This window comes from Lacerta agilis, chromosome 7, assembly GCF_009819535.1.
Source record: "Lacerta agilis isolate rLacAgi1 chromosome 7, rLacAgi1.pri, whole genome shotgun sequence".
NCBI classification, from domain to species: Eukaryota; Metazoa; Chordata; class Lepidosauria; order Squamata; family Lacertidae; genus Lacerta; species Lacerta agilis.
The window spans coordinates 1,765,852-1,786,335 of record NC_046318.1 but is presented as its reverse complement, the minus strand read 5'-3'; the positions used below and the strand labels follow the sequence as shown (position 1 = coordinate 1,786,335).

General features: G+C 44.0%; 1 protein-coding gene across 1 annotated transcript in view; it reads left to right on the top strand.

Moving 5' to 3' along the window:
• The window catches only part of XRN2 (5'-3' exoribonuclease 2), a 55,340-nt gene that overhangs the window by 21,981 nt on the left and 12,875 nt on the right, over window positions 1–20,484 (top strand). The window contains exons 18-26 of the mRNA XM_033154120.1: window positions 3,583–3,690; window positions 3,792–3,881; window positions 6,072–6,144; window positions 8,135–8,218; window positions 9,497–9,594; window positions 9,680–9,759; window positions 16,557–16,613; window positions 17,772–17,840; window positions 18,032–18,166. Of these exons, the coding sequence (XP_033010011.1) occupies window positions 3,583–3,690; window positions 3,792–3,881; window positions 6,072–6,144; window positions 8,135–8,218; window positions 9,497–9,594; window positions 9,680–9,759; window positions 16,557–16,613; window positions 17,772–17,840; window positions 18,032–18,166 (794 nt within the window). The remainder of the gene's footprint in view (window positions 1–3,582; window positions 3,691–3,791; window positions 3,882–6,071; window positions 6,145–8,134; window positions 8,219–9,496; window positions 9,595–9,679; window positions 9,760–16,556; window positions 16,614–17,771; window positions 17,841–18,031; window positions 18,167–20,484) is intronic.

The following is a 20,484-nucleotide window of genomic DNA, read 5'->3' as shown; positions in this document are numbered from 1 at the left end:
GACCCTGTGACATTTTCATTACTTGCTTGAAGCTATCTTCATGAAATTGATTTTAGTAGCTGTCAGGAAAACCCCCTCCCCGCGGCTGCCGGCGTCGCGGGAGCGTTTAGAATACAGGGATCCACATCCGTTGTTCACGAGCTCCTCCTCCCCCTCCTCAGCCGGAAGCAACCATTCCTCAAGCGGGGAAGGGGAGGTGGAGCCAGGAAGGCGGTGCAGGGGCTTGGAAGGGGTCAGAGAGCCTCAGCACCGCAGGGAAAGTGGGGATTGGGGTCAAGTTGCAGGAAGGACGTGGGAGAGGGAGGCGGGGGTTCAGAATCCCGCGGCTTTTCTGCTGGACAAAGAACCGGAAGACTTCATTCCTGGACTCTGCCGGGGATTGAGATGGATGTTTGAAGTTTTCTTCGTTAACTGGAAAACTTTTACAAATTTTTATGAGTTACATAAGTTATGGAATATTTTTTTTGTTTGGGTTTGGTTGTTGCTATTGTTCTTCATTATTCTTCATTTGTCTTTATTTATATATATTTGTATTTTAATAATTTTAATAAAGTTAAATTTTAAATATTAAAAAAGAGAGATGGACGTTTGAAACTTTGCTGCACTGTACATAGCTTTCACAATAAAGTACTTAGTTTTTAGAAGTTCTGCGTTCTGGCGCGTTACTCATGAGCAACCACTGAACGTCCTAACAGTAGCCATTATATATATATATATATATATATATATATATATATATATAGTATTATAATGTTTAATTCTGTTAGCTATGTTGAGCACTTTAAAGCTTAATAAAGCAAATAATGTTGTAATGACATTTTACAGCCACTTTATTTTTGTAAAAACCTGATATCATGAGTGATCAGTCTGGAGTGCAGTTGTTATGTTATCTTTCTACAGCAGCATATTGAATAGTTTAGATTGAAATTTGGGGCAATTGTAATGCACTGCTATTGTATGTGTGTAATGGTCAGAAATGTTTCATTCAATTGAAGTCCGAAGAAATGTTTAACAATAGATAATGAATGATAGTTATTATAAAGATTAATAAATTAGGTCTGTTGTGCAGATTCAGAAAAATTTGGATTATTTAAAGCCAGTAGACATTAACCACATTTAAATAAGATGCCCTCACGACCTGGCCTTCTCTCTTTGCCATAAGGTTATGTTGAGGTAGTAGATTTGACTTAGATCCAGGCATGTGATTTGGAAGTTATTGGTGTTTGCTTTGAATTAGCACTTAGTGTTACTTTTGTCTGTATGATTTCTCAAATCGCATCTGATGCCATTGTTTTTTGTAACTTCAAACTTCCTTAATATAAAAGGAATATGTTAAACCATGCTTTAATGCAATATAAATGAGCTGAACCTCTTCTGAGGTTCATGTGCTCCTACTTCCCTGCACAACCTTGCCTCTTGTTTGGTGTGGGAGGCATCCACTGTGGGTTGTGCCTTTTCCAGCCACCCAGAAAGCAAGGATGTGGTCTAGATTTTTTTTTTCCTTTATCCTTTCTCCTGCTGGTGGCTCCTCAGTTCATTTCTGCCCTTTCCAGCATAGAAGTTGGGTTCCTCTCCCCGTCATTCTTAGCTCAGGCCTGTTTTTGGTCTGCATCTCCTTCTTAAAAAATATTCCTACCTTCTTCTTTTTTGCCTTATCACAGCTGTCTTTCTGTAGTGCTTTTGATGCCACAATAAAGAAAGCCTTTTTGCCTTCTGCTCGACAATGGCTCTGACAACAAAATAGTCTTCTGGCAAACTAGCTGCAAAAAATAAAAGCACATTAGGATTGTCAGGAAGCAAACTATTGTCAGCTATAATTGCAACAGTCAGTGAGTCAGGATTCTGTGAGCTTGAAAAGTCTGAACTGTTTACAGACTGAAGGATTCAGCAGAAATGCACTCAGCCTGGCTTTATCTAGAACCTATAAGTCAGCTGTTCTTGCTCTTTAGATGACTTCTACCTCTTCTATTTTTGCTAGACTGCAGTGTGATGCAGCAGCAAATAAAGCTAATGCTAATCTAGGCTTCGTCAATAGAAGTCTGGTGTCCCAATCAAAGGAAGTCAGAGTCCTGCTCAATTAAACCCTGGTCAGACCAAACCTGGAATACTGTGCCCAGTTCTGGGCACCACAGGTTAAGAAGGATATTGACAAGCTAGAATGTGCACAGAGGAGGGCAACCAAGATGATCAAGGGTGTAGAAACCAAGTCTTATGAGGAATGGTTGGGGGAGTTGGGTATGTTTAGACTGGAAAAGAGGAGATAGAGGGTAGATATAATAGCCTTCTTCAGATATCTTGAGGGCTATTACATGGAAGATAAAACAAACTTGTTTTCTCCTGCTTCAGAGGCTAGGACTCAAATCAATTGCTTCATTTTACAAGAAAGGAGATTTTGGCGAAATATTAGGAAGAACTTCTGTATAGTAAGAGCTGTTCCACAGTGGAACAGACTCACATGAGAGATGATGGACTCTCCTTGAAGGTTTTTAAGCAGAGGTTGAATGACTATCTATCATGTATAATTTAGTTGAGATTCCTGCAATTCAGGTGGTTGGACTACATGACCCTCAAGGTCACTTCAGACTCTACAATTCTATGTCATTGACCCAAGGCATGTGACAGGCCACATGCTGGATCTGGTTTTCTCAACTGGGCAACAAAGAACTCTGTGTGTACATATACAAAATGATTTAATCATATGCACGGTTGAAAGAAAACTAGTTGAAATCCCACAAATTAATTGCACACAAAGCAAAGAGTTTAAAAGCTCCTTTTGCACATGCTTTCCTGGTGCAGAAATAGCTTTTAAGCTCTCTGTTTTTGCTTACAGGCTCAGGGAGGCTCTTGCAGGAACTCAGACGGCTCTGTGAGAGCTTCCCAGTGCCTGGAAAGCAAGGCAGAGAACTTAAAAGCTCTCTGCATTGCTTGGAAGGTAAGGGTGTTGGCGCAAGGGTGTTTTGGGTATGTGTAGTTTTGCCATTTCTGGAACATAACCCCCACACAAGATACAGTTGTGCTGTAGGCATGTAGACATAATTGTATAGGCATATGCTTCCTTGACACACTCCTGAAAAATGATAATGAGAATTTTGGAGCTGTTGGGTTTAATTAATATGGTATCCATTATTAAAAGCAAATTTTGAGAAGCAGTGCTTTTATAGAAACTGAAATGTTTTTGTTATGGAAAATGTTCTGCCCCATGCTGCTGACCATTGGTGAATTGTAGATGTTACAATCACTTGATTTCTTTTTCAGTGAATAAGTTTGGTATGTCATCTTTGCAGTATATTGCAATAAGTTTTCAATATGTAAAGCAATGGCAACTGAGTTAGTAGTAATGTAAAATGACATTGCCACTGGAAAAGAAATTTGTGGTCACTGTTTCATTTTTTGAATTTTTATACCATTGGTCCCATATCTTAAGTTGGTTTACAAAAAAAATATTTTGACAAATATATATGTTGCTTTAGAAATTAATCTGAATTAGTCACCAGATGGCTTTCAGTCTTGCCTGTCTCCCTACAGAAGAGTTACTGGGTCTTCTAGCTGTGACTTGGTTTCTTCTTACATTTTGCAAACTAGGGGTGTGCCTCCTGGAAATGGTATTATCCATTCCATTATGCGCCATTTGCCTCAGATTTTGAAGGAATTGCAGACATGCCCTCAGACTTTGAAAAAGGAACCAAACCGGTAAGATTACTGTTCATCTTTATAATAATCAATTGGAAGTCACTAATATTCTTAAGGGAGTGATCAAAGTAGTTATTGCTGTTGACTTTTGTTTCTGGCAGTTCAGGCCTCTTGAACAACTTATGGGCGTCTTTCCTGCAGCTAGTGGTAACTTTCTCCCACCAACTTGGCGGAATCTTATGACTGATCCGGTAAGAATTTTGCTTTTGTTTATTTACCTTTTCATCTATTCAAAATTGAAATGTTGGTTTTGGTATTCTATCAATAGCTTCAGTATCTGTCTGAATAATGTGCCTGTTTTACTCTGTTTACTGGAGACAGAAACTTGGAAACCCATACCAACTTGAGGTCAGGGTACACCTCTTCCAGTTGGAGCCCAGTTTGTTCTTTGCTAGCTGTAGTGAACTATGGAACAGTTAGAGCTAGGACAGTGTTCCACAAACTGGGGTCCCCAGCTGTTGTACTACAATTCCCATCATCCCTAACCACTGGTCCTACCAGCTAGGGATGATGGGAGTTGTAGTCCAACAACAGCTGGGAGACCTAAGTTTGAGAAACACTGAGATAGGATGACTTCAAATGGCCCCTCCAGCTGGTCCCAATTCTGGTCAAGCCACATTGTGGAGTATGTACCCAAGATAAGCAGTGAGAACTACAACTGGCAAGAATGATTAAGGCTACTGTCTGAAGTGTTAACATTTAGAAAATGTCCAAACTTACAGTTTGAAATTTCAAACTTTAGAAGTGGTTATTGCACCAGAGCTTGAAAATTGTCAACAAAGTACTGTTCATTTTGACCTGTTCTTTATACAGTGGTACCTCAGGTTATGGACAGCCTAGCCAATGAACTTTTTGGATTACAACCTCTTCAAACCCGGAACTGAGTGTTCTGGGTTGCGTGGGTTTTTGTTTGTTTGTTTTGTTTTGGTATACAAATGTACTCTGTTCGGAGGTGCACTTCTGTTTTGAGTGCCACACTTCCGTTGTCCGGAGAAGGGGGTCGTCACAGCGTTTCCCACAGCAGTGAGGGAGCAAAGCTGTGCACCAGCCAGCCAGCTGGCTCTCGTCTCGGGAAACCGTGCGGCCTTTCCTTGCACCTCCATCTCCCAAGCGGCTTGGCAGCAAGAAAAAGTTCCCTCCGGCCGGGCTGTGGGAGGAAGGTGCTCTGCTCGAGCAACGGTGGTGGCTGCTCCCCGGGAACTACGTGGAGGTGTTCTTGCAGCTGCCTTGGCTGCCCGCCCCGGTAAGTCAGAGGGCAAGGAGGAGGCGAGTCCAGCTGGCCGGGCGGAGGGAAGTTGCACAGTGCTTACTCCCAGGTATGCAGAACGGCTGCCAGCTGGACTCGTTTCCTCCTCTCCCTCCGACTTACCGGGATGGGTGGCCAAGGCAGCTGTGTGCATGCCTCCGCGTAGTTCCCAGGGGGCAGCCGCTGCCACCGTTGTGTGAGCAGAGCGCCTTCCTGCAGCCCATCCAGGCAGAGGGAACTTTTTCTTGCTGCTGAGCCGCTTGGGAGATGGAGGTGCATGGAAAGGTTGCATGGTTTCCCAAGATGAGAGCCAGCTGGCTGGTGAGCACGCAACTCCCCCCCCCCACGCCGCTGCGGGAGGCGCACGCTCTAGGGAGCATTTCCCGCAGCAGCGTGTGTGGGGGGGAATTTGTGTGGATCCCAGTTCAGCTACTGATTGATTGATTGATTGATTGATTGTGTGACTGTGGATATGGATAAAAGCCCCCCATCCAAACAATGACTATCATTAGTGTAGGTAAGAAAAAATTTTAATTTTCATTTTTATCATCTACAATACTGCTTCATTTATTTTATAGTACAGTACATTGATTATTGCTTTCATTTTATGGATCAACGACCTCATTAGATAGTAAAATTCATGTGAAATTGCTGTTTTAGGGGTTGCTTTTCATCGTCTGGAACGGATTAATCTGTTTTCCATTACTTTCTATGGGAAAGCACCCCTTGGTTTAAGAACGCTTTGGTTTAAGAACGGCCTTCCGGAAAGGATTTAGTTCCTAAACCAAGGTACCACTGTACTGAGTTTGAAAAGAAGAAAAGAAATAGCTTATTTGTATTACTATTTTTAATTCAGAAAACTTTATAAACCACTTCGTCAAAATGGGTTCGAATCCCCCATTTGGCCATGAAGCTCACTTGGTGACTTTGGATCAGTCACTGCCTCTCAACCTCATTTACCTCACGAGGATGGACTGTGTGTGCCACCTTGCGCACCTTGGAGAAAAGGTGGAATGTAGACGCAATAATAACTAAATAGGGTCTCTAAGCTGTGTACAAGATTAATCTGATTCTTCATCTGTTACTGTACAAATCTCTGAATCGCTGTAATGATCTTGGTTTTTTTAAAAAACAGGAATCAAGTATAATTGATTTTTACCCCGAAGACTTTGCTATTGATTTGAATGGAAAGAAATATGCTTGGCAAGGTAATATTTAAGATCACGAAATTAATACTTATTCATCAATATGTCTTTGGAGTCATTTGAACAAAACAAGAAAGAATTTATTCTGTAAATCATGTTTGCAACCACTTGCCAAAATGATTTATGTGTCTGTTATCAGATAACAGTATTTTGGCTTGAAATTAACTAAAATACGAAAATTCATTATTCATGTAGCATATTTTGTTTTGGGGTATTTTAATTATTTAGCGGCTTTGAGTTACTTGTATAGCAGAAAACCAGAGAGAAATACTTGAAAATAAATGTTTGGGTCTTGCATTCTTCAGTAATTTTATTAGGATTCTGAGAACCTTCATAACTTTGAATTTAGAACTTCAGTGTTCTGAAATAACAAAAAACTGAAAGCTAATACCATAATGAACTGAAGAAAAGTTATATATTTTCATGTATACTTTGACACAGTTCATTGGTACAGTCTAACCAAAGTTAATCAATTTTAAATCTTCTAGTCTTCATTTTAAAGAGTGTGTTTATTGACTAGGTTGTGCTTTATACTTTTGCAGCAATTTTATTTCTGTTGACTAAAGAGAGTTGAAATGTGACTGTGCCCATAAGGAATATATACTTTAAAAGGGAAATATACAGAGACACTTGCACTGAAACACAGAAATAATCCCACAGTTCTAGTATATTTCAAGTTATAAGGTTACTTTAAGTGAGCCCAGAAAGGTCAGAAAAGGTGCGAAAACAGCACTCAGCAGTCCCACAAGCCTCTGCAATGGCAATCCCCAGAGCCCTTGCACCAACTGGTGAGGCCTGTGGCAAGGTGGAGTTTGAGGAACAGGGTTGAGAGGGAGCAATTGTGGAGTTTTTGGAGGAATTTATTTGAGCCGTCCTTTGAGATGGCACCTAAATACATGACATCTTCATCTTCCTTGGGTGATGACAAAACTCAGGAGGCAGCGAGTTGTGCCCATGTGCACTGGAGGAGAAAATGGAAGTGATGGGCTGTTTATGGGATGGCATGAGCGTGTGTGCTGTGGCATGCAAGTTTGGCAAGAATGAGTCCAGCATACGTGCCATTAAGATACAGAAGAAGAAAACCCAGGCATCAGGGGAAGTGAGTACACCTACAACTGCCAAGGTCCCCAGCCATGTGTGGGATGAGATCCTGGTGAAGACATATGAGGCACTGAATCCGTGGCTAGAGGACATGAACCACCAGCATTTCCCCATCAACGGCAGCACCTTGCGCAAGATGGCTCTCAGGCTGTATGTGCGCTTCAAGCAGCCTGCAGAGGAGTTCTGAGCCAGCTCCAGTTGACTGACCCTCTTCCAATGACACTTCAGTTTGAAGAACATGGGCACCTGTGTTGAAGCTGCATCCGTGGACCAGGAGGCCACCCAAACATGCCCTGTCCAGCTGAAGAGACAAAAGTGTCAGTTGTCCATCACCATGTTCCTCTGCAAGACACCATCAGCCCCACTAAGTGATTCTGAACCATTGCCAAGCACTTTGGGGTACCAGTCTACTCGCTTGTCATTGTTTGCAAATTGTCCTCCCGTGATGAGGAAGACTTGAGTGCCACCATTCCTGCCCGTCTGGTAGCACTGCTGGTTTTTTAAAGAGTTTTTCTAGAGTTTCCAGAGGTTTAGAGGGTGTTTGCAGGCATTTATAATTGGGTGTTCCAATTATACGTGATTTAATGTATGCCTTGGAACGTAACACCCCGTGTAAACAGAAGGTTGCCTGTACTACTGGTATTAGGTCTCACTAATTTCAATGAGAGAGCTAAACCATATGCTCAGCTTGACTTGATTTGGTGAGCCACTGTAAGAATAGGATGTTGAACTAGATAATACTAGGGTCTGATCCATTAAGGATCTTTTTATGATTTGGGGACAATTTGGCTTGCTCTTGCCAAAGTTTCTTCTCCCTTTTGTACTATTTTGTACCCTACCCTTTTGTACTAATAAAAAGAAAATATGAACTCTAATCACTTGTTTTCTGTAGGAGTTGCACTGTTGCCTTTTGTTGACGAACGCCGTCTGAGAGCTGCTCTAGCAGAGGTGTATCCTGACCTCACCCCTGAAGAAAGTAAGAGTTGCAGGATTAAATAATCTTTCTGAGTACCAAGGCTTTTGGCAGTGGTACTTTTGTGAAATGCTACCTTTTCCTAATATAAAACCCGCATCTGCCTTTCCACATCATAAATCAGTTTGCTTTTATTTTGATCTCAGGTGCCAAGAACTGTTACCATTCTCTGTGCTCAGCCTTAGTAACCTGTATAGAATGAAAATGCAGCCTCTGCATTAATCCTGATGTTTCACAGTTTAAGTTGAATCTCCCTTTTTGCAGTATTCTGACTCCTATTTTGACCAAATATGTCAAAATGCTCCACCCAAAGGCTAAGAAGGGTTGAACTATTGCCTTTTGCATCTGTTATGATACGGACTGCTCTTCATCAAGGGCAAGACAACCAGAGCCACATTCACATTGATTATGACTTCAAGAATTGTGCTTGAGCTTGCTTTTCCTTCCTCTTATTCTTCCTTCCTTGTGTGCCATGCCTTTTTAGATTTTAGAAGACATCTGAAGGCAGCCCTGATTAGGGAAGCTTTTTAATGCGTAATGTCTTGCTATGTTTTTATATCTGTTGGATGCTGCACAGAATGGCTGGGGCAACCCAGTTAGATGGGCAGGGTACAAATAATAAAATGATGTAAAAGAAGAGCCCGAGGGGGGGGGGGACATCCTCAGAACTGATTTTTCCTAAGTTACTCTGAGAGCCTTTTTGGTTAAAGGTTTTTTTTTTCATTCATTCATTATTTGCCAAAAGGCCTATGCAGTTGTTTAAATTTTTATTGAGTATCCCATCATTTTAATTACTGTTTTCTACAGCTTTACATTGTTTTGTACATTTACACGTTTTTACATTGCTGTACCCCGTGTTTTATGAGAGGGCAGTATATAAATATTTTCAGAAAGACATCTGGTGCCAGACTCCCAGGGTTTCTTCTGGCTTGATCCCCATGGTGCATGACACCTTGTAAGCAAATGGTTAAGTGTGTACCAAGTGGACAGAAACTTCATTGTGGTCCCACACTAGTACACTGATAAAGCAATGGAAGGTTGTTCAGTTACATTAAGCACTAGTATAAGACAATTGGATGCTCTCCTCTCCCCCATTACTCAGAGTAAACTTGGATGCTCATCAAAGCAAACATCTTTGTACAATGTCAAATCAATGATAAATCTAGAGAGGACTTTTTTAGTTTGTGGTGCCGGTAGTAAGCAACATGAGCCTGTTTTGTAAGTATTACTCTTTAATTAGGTTGCTCTTAATGAAGAATTATCACCCCCTTCTTTCTTCAGTCAGAAGAAATAGCCTTGGTGGTGATGTTCTCTTTGTTGGGAAACAGCATCAACTTCATGACTTCATTCTCGAACAGTACAAGTCTGGTGAAAAAGAGGTGTGTCAAATTTGTTCTAATGGATATTACATTTAATTCATTCTTGTCTGGCTCATCTGATCAGGATTTTATTATTCCCCAATAGGCAGTAGGCATGCCCCCTGAACTGTGTCATGGTATTCAAGGAAAATTAGCCAGGAATGACAATCCAGTTCTTCCTGATGAGTAAGTATAACTTGCAGCAGGATTTATTTGCTGATAAAGAATTCCTCTTTGTTCAGTGTTCTTTAGACAGAATAAAATTAGTTTGTAGTTTATTTGCCTCCTTCACAATGAAGATCAAAAGCTGCTTAATGCATGCCACTGGTTTTCAGTTATTGAATAGATACACATAGATGGGTCATGCCCCAATTGAATATGGTTTGCTAAAGTTTTAAAAAGGAGGAGAGAGATCTGGTAGAGGAAATTGGCTAGAGTGAGGAATAAGAGAATAAAAGGATAACAGAAAGTAGGTCCCATGTTGGAGGGATGGGATTAAAGGTGAGTCTGAAAACACTGAAAAGTGTTAGTGAACACCAAAGGGTTGGTTAACATGAGCTGATGTAAGCATGGCAAAACTTAAAATGTGTTTGGTTTTGAAAATGGACAATCAATTTTGATTAAATTCTGCTATATTGTATTCTATTAGTGGAGTATTGATTATTCAACTTTCTGTACTGTTTGACGACATATTACATGTGGTCATTTTGAAATGTTAATATGCTGCCCTTCCTATTTCTTTACCATTTAGCTTGGATTAAAGCAAATTGCCTTAGCTTCTTTTAGTCTTCCATTTCAAGTCTTGTTATTTGAGGTTTTAGAAATATCCCCAAATAAATTCACACAGGAGTCAGATATTTGGTTTGGTTTTTGGCAGAAATTTAGGCCACAACTTTATTGATTACAATCAAGTGAGTGGTTGCATAGGTTCTGGTTCGACTGTCTCCCTGCACCCATGCAGGCAGCGCTGTCCCAGAGCCACGTTCATAGGACAGCCAAAGGATGAACACCAGGGACAGCTGATGGAGGGAGCATCAAACAGCTGCCCTGATGCCCCCTGGACTCGGGCACGGGCTGAACCCCTTTCGGGGTTCGCCAAACCAATGAGTCCCTGGATTCCTTTACCGGAATACCCTACATTGCATAGGCGTGGCCACGTCACGTGCCACACCACGCCACGCCTATCACCTGAACCAGAGCCTATCCGCCACCAAGAGCACAAGTGCTCACTGCCAACCACTCACCCTTGTAACCAATCCCTCAACCCTGCTGACACGGAGGTCAGCCATAAATCATTCCCAAATACAGACAGGTGAACACCATCAGGCCTGTAAATGGATGCATTGTGATAGGTGATGCCCGGGTGGCATATGAGGGCTCCCCCCATGGACAAAACATTTCTGGCCAACACGCTCTGGACGTGTTTGCTGGACCTCTCGGTGGCAGCTGGGCTACGACTCCCTCTCCATGCGCGCCTCTGCAAGAGTTGCGACCAGAACATTTTAGACTAATAGTTGCCACCAACTCTTCCAAGTCCTCCTGCATGCGGGTCCGCAGGCTCAGGCCGAGAGCTTCTGGCAGGTCGTTCTCACCCAGCTGGAGCACCATTGCAGCAGGCATGTTCGCAATAGACAGCCTGCTCTGAATCATTGGGAGAAGCTCCCCCCAATGCATTCCTTGTCTGGAAATCCAGGACAGCCGCACGTGCTCAGGAAGCCCGAGCCAGTGTCCAATTCCAGACTCCACTGCCCTCCTGCTGGCCCAGTGGACAGTCCTGTGCCGACTATCCAGATATGCAAGGGAGGCGGACCTACAAATGAACAAAACACAATTACAGACCACCTCAGCACCGTTTCCGAACGTACCCTTTGTAAGCTTCAGATTTCCAACGGCCCAGGTCCTTGATCCTGTCTACCAACAGGCCCAAATGCACAGCTGTGGTAGCTGCCCCAATGCAGAAGGAATGAGGTGTGAATTCAGTGGCCTGCTGGCTGCATGCTGCTACTGCCATATGCATTACCGCAGCAAACTGATGCCTCTTCAAAGGCGTGCCATCCTTATGAATGAGGAGCGGGCCATCCCCAGGAGGGTGGACAAATATTTCCGGACATCCTTAACTGGACAAGGGCCAGGTTCACCACTGGCCGGCAGACTCATCAAGGCACCTCTGCCCAACTGATCCATTTTTTAATTGCGTATGGTGAGCAGCAGCTCAGAATTAGCCAGTTGGATGTCCTGCAGGAGTAAACCCCTGGAAACTCCGCCCTGTGGTGCCTCAAGCACCACCTCGCCCACACACAGTGCACCAAAGAAAATGATAGAAAATGCTGCCGAAAAGAGTCTTGCCTCATAGGTAGACAAACAAATTTGCCTCAATTTACAGCGCATTATGCAAAGCATATCAAAAGTAATTGGTTTTCTTGCTGGGGCTTTTGGTGGTTGCAACCTAGCCCAGCCTTCCAATGCTTTTCGCACTACAAATTTAGAGCAGGTGTCCCTTAAATAAAGTGACTTATAAAAGAAGGAAATGGCTGACAATTGGATTCGAATAGACTTCCCGGCCCGGCCCAAGAAGCGTAGATGCGCTAAATATTGCAACACCTCCTGCGAATTTGGGCAAAGGGCCTCCTGTACTCCAGGACACTGTGCCCTGAAGGCCAAAAAGTCTGTCCAGGCTTTTTGTCCAGGATGAGGATATGGATGCGATTACTCCCTGCATTACAATTTGCTGCCAAGGCTGAGGGAAATATTCCGGAAGTTGCTGGGCTGCTGGAGCTAAAGTTTTGAAGCGCTCTATCTGAAAACGTGACAAAGCGTCAGCAATTTCGTTACTGGCACCAGGAATAAAACGGGCAGAAAACACAATATTAAACTTGAGGCATCGCAACACAAATATGCGCAACAGGGAGGAGACTCTTTCGGAGCGAGGAGACTGCCTGGCCAACACGCTCACCACTGCCTGGTTATCAGACCAGAAGCAGACACACTTATCCTGGAACTCACAGATCCAAATGTGCTACAATGGGGGAAAACTCAGGAAAGGTTAAATCGCGAAGAATGGCAGTACCCTGCCAGTGCTTGGGCCACCTCTGAGCACACCAGCGACCCCTAAAATAAAGCCCAAATCCTAATGAGCTGGCAGCGTCTGAATGGACCTGGAAACCAGTTTCCAATTTTAAAGTGTCCTGCCACAAGGATATTCCATTGTATCCTTCAAGGAACTCTAGCCAAATGTGCAGGTCCCTTTTGACCTCGCTGGGGACTCGCACCCTGTGATGGGATCGCAGGCCTGGGGATACCTTGCCAAACGTGCACAGAATGGGCGGCCGGGGGCTACCACTCTGCAGGCAAAATTCAAATGTCCCAAAAGGGACTGAATCTGCCTTAAGGTCAATTTCTCTCTGGGCAGGATCTCTGAAATGAGAGCACGCGAGGCAACAATTTTTTCCTCTGGCAAAGCGGATGTCTGGGTAACTGTATCCAACCGAATACCCAAATATGAAAGATTGGTGGCAGGGCCTTCCATTTTATCAGCAGCTAAAGAAGGCTGATCGCTGAAGAATTGATGCTTTTGAGTTATGGTGCTGGAGGAGACTCTTGAGAGTCCCATGGACTGCAAAAAGATCAAACTTATCCATCCTTAAAGAAATCAGCCCTGAGTGCTCACTGGAAGGACAGATCCTGAAGTTGAGGCTCCAGTACTTTGGCCACCTCATGAGAAGAGAAGACTCCCTAGAAAAGACCCTGATGTTGGGAAAGATCAAGGAGAAGGGGACGACAGAGGATGAGATGGTTGGACAGTGTTCTCGAATCGACTAGCATGAGTTTGGCCAAACTACGAGAGGCAGTGAAAGATAGGCGTGCTTGCCGTGCTCTGGTCCATGGGGTCACGAAGAGTCAGACACGACTGAACAACAACAACAAAACAGAACACCTAGTTCCTTTGTCAGGGCATCAAAGGCCAGCAATAGCTGGGCCCACTCCTCTGACTCAGCTGCTGAGCAAATCAAAAAGTCATCCAAATAATGGGCCATGCCCCTAAAACCCGTTTTCCTGCACAGTGCCCAGTCCAAGAAAGTACTGAACGACTCAAAAACTGCACAAGATACAGAACATCCCATTGGCATGGCCTTGTCTACATAGTAATTCCCCTCAAATTTAAATCCAAGGAGTTTAAAATCATGGGGAGGCACCGGGAGCAGAGGAAATGCTGCTTCCACATCGCATTTGGCCAGCAAGGCTCCTTTCCCAAAACTCCTAATTAATTTGACCGCCTGGTCAAAAGTGGCATATTTAACTGAAGCTAATTCCGCAGGAATGGCATCATTCACTGAAGTCCCTTGTGGGTAAGATAAATTATGAATTAGTCGAAACTCCCCCTTCGCCACCTTAGGCACTACCCCCAAAGGGGGTAACTTAACTGATTTTTGATTTTCCACTTCTGCCAACCTAGGCAGGAACACCACTGGAATGCGAAAGCCTTCAGAAAACCCTTTCCAAATATATTGAGCTGCTGAGCGGTCAGGATATTTCACTAACCATTTCTCCAGAGGAAGTAATTTTATGGGAGTACATGCCAATGTGAGCAAATTCTCATTTAGAGTCACCGTTTTGAGGAGAGGCAGGCTTAGCCTCCTGTTTCGCACCTCTCCTCTGGCTTCGAAAGGGCCGCTTCACACCACAGGATACGGCTGGGTGGTTTGTCACATGAATGGGCGTATTTGCAAGTCTGCTTCTGGCAGGCGCCTTTGTTATACTCCCAGCAATAATACACCCGCTTAGCAGCTTTCTTGGGTTCAAATTTCGGCACTGCAAATTCCGAGGACTTAGCCTCAATGTATAGCGCAACATAGGTAGACCAGACATCGAGATCTTTCCAATCCCAACGGGCTGTATGTACCCTACAGGCCCCACACCAACAGTTTCAGTCATAGGCAATGGCTGCCGCTTCCCCAGCCATTGTGTAGGCCAACCGCACTGTGGATAGGTAAAGCCAAAGATGGAGGCTCTGTTTCGGGTAAGCAACAGAAACTACACATGCGAAAACTTGAAAGGCATCAAGCCATTTATCAAAAGAAAGGCCAACTTTACTGGATTGCTTCTTTAGTGAGGCCCTGGCTTTGTCCTTAACCTGGGAGTCTTCATCTGGGGGAATTAGTTTGACCATATCCACAAATTTCCCATTTAGGATCCTATTCCGGATCCTAAAAGATAAGTGTGTGCCTGGGATTATGTCTTTAGCTGAATTAGTAGAGACTTTAGTATCCTTTACTGGCACACCATTGATGCACTCTAGGGGAAGGCCATATTTAGCTCTATGTGTATTAGCTCTCCTCAACCACACCCACCGAGGGAGCCCAGAGGACCCTTCCATGTGGCCCCAATAAAGGATGGGAGGGGAATCCATTTCTTCATCGCTAGTGTCAGAGGACGTACTGGTGGAAAAGGATAATTCAGCATCCCTGTGCCTCTTGGCCCTGCGTCTGGAGCGGCCACTCCTGCGCTTCCTGCCACCACGCAATGGAACTGTGGGCGTTGCAAGATCCTCGTCAGATGATTGAATACTGATCGCCTCCATGGCTGGGGGTGAACAAACCTGCACAGAAGGAGAAACAGATGAAAGCGAGGAACCCTGCCGAGAAGTAGGCCTGTTCCCTGATTGAATATTGGGAGCTGCGGGACTTATTGTTGCTGGCGGGGCTGACTGGGAGCCCAGTGGCACCTGTCGAGAAGCCTGCCTAGAAGTTGCCGCACTGCTCCTCCTGATTCTGGGGCTAGCAGGAACCGCTGCACCAGGCTGCTGCTGCTGCTGCATCTGAGAAAATAGCACCGCTGATTGATCCAACGTTTTACTAGCTTCGCTGGTGTCCGAGGGGGCTTGCACCTCGTAAGACATAGTAGCAGCTAAAGGACCCGGCTGAGAAGCGGGCTGCTCTGGAAACTGCTGTGCTAGGGAATCTAGCTCAGCGTTAATTCTGCTCACAGCCGCTGGATCCGTGCCTATTCTGGACATTAATGTGCACATACGATCCAAAGTATTTTGAGGAATAACCGGCTGCAAAGGGGAGCACAAGGCCTGAGAAGCACCCCTAGTAACCCTCCTCCCCTGCAGGTCTGGGTTTGGAAAGCACTTAACCGGCATGGTAAAAAGGCCTTAAAGTTTTGCTAGGCTTAAATTACCACTCAATGAAAATGGCGCTCAGACTAAAACAAAATGGCGCCCACCAGAAATTGGCGTTTGCGCCAAAATAATATGGCGCTCAAAATGGCAGCAGAAGAAGAAGGCGTCTACAAACCCAAAATGGCAGTTCCGGCCCAAGCACGCAGCCCAGGCCATTCAAAGCCTATGCGTGCAAGGACAAGAAAAAACCCGGGCTCGCCGATGCAGGCTCTCCCCACCTTCCCCCCTGATCCCAACGGAGCACCGGCACCCAACCCGCTCCACCAGCCTTGAGGGAAGCCAAGACCGGCGAAGCCGAAGGCGCAGACGCCCGGTGAACCAAGGGGTAGGTGGGAATAAAACGACTGCCGAAAAACGGTTTCCAAAGGGACTAAAGCTACCCCCCGACCGACTCTCCACGACCCGGGAGGTATTTGCAAGGGCCCGCAGACCCCGGGGGGGGGCAAGCCCCCAAGGCAAAGCCTTCAAAAACGGGGTAAGGGAGAAAATAAGGGAAACAGGATAATTTGTTGTTGTTGTTGTTGTTGTCAGGGGTTGTGGCTGTTCCAGGATTACCCACCCACAACACTGGGTCAGGTGGCCAGGTCGCACCGCAACACGTGCCCTCTTTAATGGAGGACCTGATTTAGCATCCAAAATACTCGTGCAGCTGTCAAGAATTTGATCCCCTCAGTTAGTTAAATGTCATTTGGTACTAAGTGACCATTGCCTGCTTACATCAGATACATTTTCCATTTTTCTCTACAGCCAAGAGAGTTTTTCTTCTAAATGAATAGTTGTTCCATTTTTCCATATCCATTAGGACATTGCATTCTCCTGTGCCCATGCTGCGTGACCTGACACAGAATTCTGCAATAAGGTAAAATGTGTATGGATTGGAGTTACCCAAATGACTTCTTCTAGGTCATGGTGTGAAGTCCTCAATAGTTGAGGTGTTCACCAGTTTCTGGTTGGCTTCTCCTCTTGAGACTAATGGGATATATGAAAGGAAGAGGGAACTAAACTAATGAAGTTAGACATTTCCTCATTTCCCAGGCTCTGGCTTATGTGGGCTTGAAGGCAACTAAACTGCTAAATCTTCGAACATACGAGCCCTTTCTTAGAATGATGGATCAAATATTTATTATTCTAAACTGTATTCAGATTATTAATATGACTGCTGATTTCCCTTTCTTTACTGCAGAGGGATCTACTGACTCCTCCCAGCTGTCATCTTAGCAATAGTGATGGTCTCTGTCTTAATTAACTCCTTTTTCTGAGCTATCCACATAGCATCTGACTAGGGCTGAAAAAAGAGAAAATTTTGCCTACACAAGTGTTGGGGGACCACATGATTGGCCTTATCAAATAGTAACCAGCCTTTCACAGACCACATTTGACAGGCCATTATGATGTCAGGTGGAACTGATCCTGCCCCCAAGATGTGCTGGTTGCATTTGGCACCAAATTTAAGCCTTCCTCAGCCAGATGTCGTTGGACTCCAACTCTCATCAGCCCGTCAGTATGACTAGTGGTCAGGGATGATGAGAATTTTAATCCAAAGCATCAGGAGGGGTGGGTACCAGGTTGGGGGAGCCTGGCTTAGAGTGTACACATAACTGCTCGTGTACAGCCCCAGTTTACAATTGGCACTGAATGCAAGTCATGTAGCAGATGGGCAGAATCCGAGCTCTCAAGTGAAACCCATCCTGCCTTAAAGCAGTGGATTCAGTGCCAGGTGTAAATGACTGAATGCAACTCTGGGTTGCAAAGGAACAATCCAGAGTGCCCTGTACGTGACTTTTCCTGTCCTGCCCATGACACCCTGTGATATTAGGTGAGTGACAAGTGGCTGTGGCCATTTCAAAACAGATCAAAGCAAGAGGCCTGGTGAGCTCTTTTTTCATCCTTGGGCCTGAGTTGCTCTCAACTGATTCTTGCTGCATTCTTAAGAGAGCAAATAAGTTAACAACTTTGATGTCACGCAACAGGCAATGTGTTAATTCTTCATAATTGTTTCAAATATTTTCATTCTTAGTATCAACTTTAAGGACCCACAATTCCAAGAAGACTTTATTTTTAAGGCAGAGGTGTTATCTGGAGCAAAGTAAGTAACCCTTACTTCTATTTACCCTTACCGGTTCTTCTGAACCACTTGCAGCGCTGTAGAATGGGTGAGATTGATTTTGTGGGTGGTCCTATGTCTTGTTTTAGAGAATTGAACTTGATGGCCTTCAGGTCTTCCAACTCTGTGTCTCTAGTGCCTATTAGATTAAACTTCCTTGTCTTATTATTTAGGAAGCCTCCACCAGTTCTGAAGCCAGGTGACTGGGAGAAAACTAACAATGATGGCAGACCTTGGAGGCCACAGCTTGGCTTTAACCGCGACAGGAGGCAGGTTCACTTGGACCAGTCATCATTCAGAACTTTGGGGTAGGCAACTGATTTAACTACTGTTCATCTAATGTTCTTTGTTCATATAGATTTGTGCACAGTTTTAAGCAAGGAAAACATGGAACTGGAACTGAAACCACTCAATAAACCCTTCCTGGTTTTGGCACAGAAACTGATTTGGTTGTTCTGTATGATGACATCTGTCAGAAGAGAGACAGGGAAAATGTGTCCCTGTTAATTCTCCTCTACCTCTCAACAGCTTTCAATGCCATTGACCATGGTATCCTTCTGGAGTGGCTTTCTGAGTTAAGGGTGGGTGGCACCACTTTGCGGTGGTTCCGATCCTACTTGGATGGTAGATTCCAGAGGGTGACTCTTTGGCCCTGTGGAGCCTTCAGGGTGGGGTTCCGCAGGGTTCGAATTCATCCCCTGTTAGTGATGTGAGGTGAGAGTATTCTCTTCTAGAAAATTCTCCGAAGAATATTCTCCACAAACTGTAAATTCTAATGTAAGAACCAGTTTTACAACCCACATTTTAAAAAATCTAGTAAATAATAAGTCAAGCTGTGATATTGCCAGTGTAAGTAATGAATAGTGATTTTTTTTTAATCCAGGTACATTACTGGGCATTGTGTCATTCACCATTGGCAGTTCTGAGCTACAGAAAACTTTTTTTAAGTTTTAAAAATGCTATTCATTTAATTTGATGAACATTTGAATTCGTATGTGTTTCAAACTATACGTAATAGCCTTTTTTCTATTTTGGTGTGACCTTATTCTTAGCAATTCTATACCCTTGGCCATATAGTGTGGATTTTTTTTTACAGAAAGTTGCTTTAATGCTTTATACACTTAAAGTACCCAGGCCTATACAATTATGTGAAACAGCATGTGAGGTGGCCTTGATTTAAACAGTTGACGTTTCTATATTTTTATTTAGTGCCAGTAACTGGTTTTCTGCAGTCCTCTGATTGTCAGTTCCCTTTATCAAATCAAAGAATGTGAATTCACTGCATTGCCCCATTGAATAAAAGTATCTATACAGTTTTTGGTTGCCATCTGAACAAGTTTACCTGTGAATAAACATGTATATTAACCTCATTATATAATTTTCAATGCATTAAAAGCAATATTCTCCTATTTTAAATGAAAATTCTCTAATATTCTCATTAATCGAGAATATTCTCCAAAAGATGATTCTCGAGAATTTAACTTCACTATCCCCTATGCTATTTAACATTACTTGAAATCACTGAGTGGGGGTATCCGGAGGTTTGGAGTACGCTTTCAGCATTATGCTGATGACACCCAGCTCTACTTCTCCTTTACATCTGCAAGTGGGGCAGTGGATGTGCTGGACCGCTGTCTTGCCTCAGTTATAAACTGGCTGAGAGCCAACAAACTGAAGCTCAATGCAGATATGGCTGAGGCCCTGTGAGTGGGCAGATCCTCAGACCAGGTGGCTGGGAGGTGGCCTGCTCTTGATGGGGTTACACTCCTCTGGATCCTTTGCTGTTGCTTGAGGCTCAGGTGGCCCTGGTGAAGAATGCCTTCCATCAGCTTTGGCTGGTGGCCCAGCTTCGCCCCTATCTGGACAGGGATAGCCCAACTACTGTTGTCTGTACTCTGGTAACCTCTAGGTTAGATTACTGCAATGCATTATACAGTTTGGAAACTTCAGCTGGTGCAGCTAGTGGCCAAGCTGCTCACCAGGGCAAGATGGTTTGTGCATATTACACTGACCCTGGCCTGTCTGCACTGGCTATCAATTAGTTTCCAGGCCCAATTCAAAGTGCTAGTTTTGTCCTATAAAGCCTTAAATGGCTCAGGACCGCAGTACCTCAAGGACCGCCTTTCTCCATATGAAGTGACCCAGACTCTGAAATCATCATCTGAGGCCCTTCTTTGTGTGCCTCCTCCATGAGAGGCCTGGAGGGTGGCAATAGGCCTTCTCTGCAGTGGCTCCCTGTTTTGTGGAATGCTCTCCCCAGGGAAGTTTGCCTGGTGCCTTCATTATACACCTTTAGGCACCAGGTGAAAACATTCCTTTGGCTGATTAACATCTAATACCCTTTTAAACATGTTTGTGGTGGAGGGAAGGGGGGTTATTAGTTTGCTATGTTCTTTTAGTTTTTATTATTGTTTTGTATTTTTTACCTTGTATTTTTGTGTTGTGAACCGCTCTGAGATCTACAGATGACGGGTGACATCCAAATTTCATAAACAACAACAATAATAAACTGAACCAGAGTAGATTAAGGTTAAATGCAACATTCTTCTTACTTTAATTAGATTAAGGACATTGCTAACAACAGCAATTAAGTGTCTTGTTTCCAGATGGGGAAGTTCTGTGAACT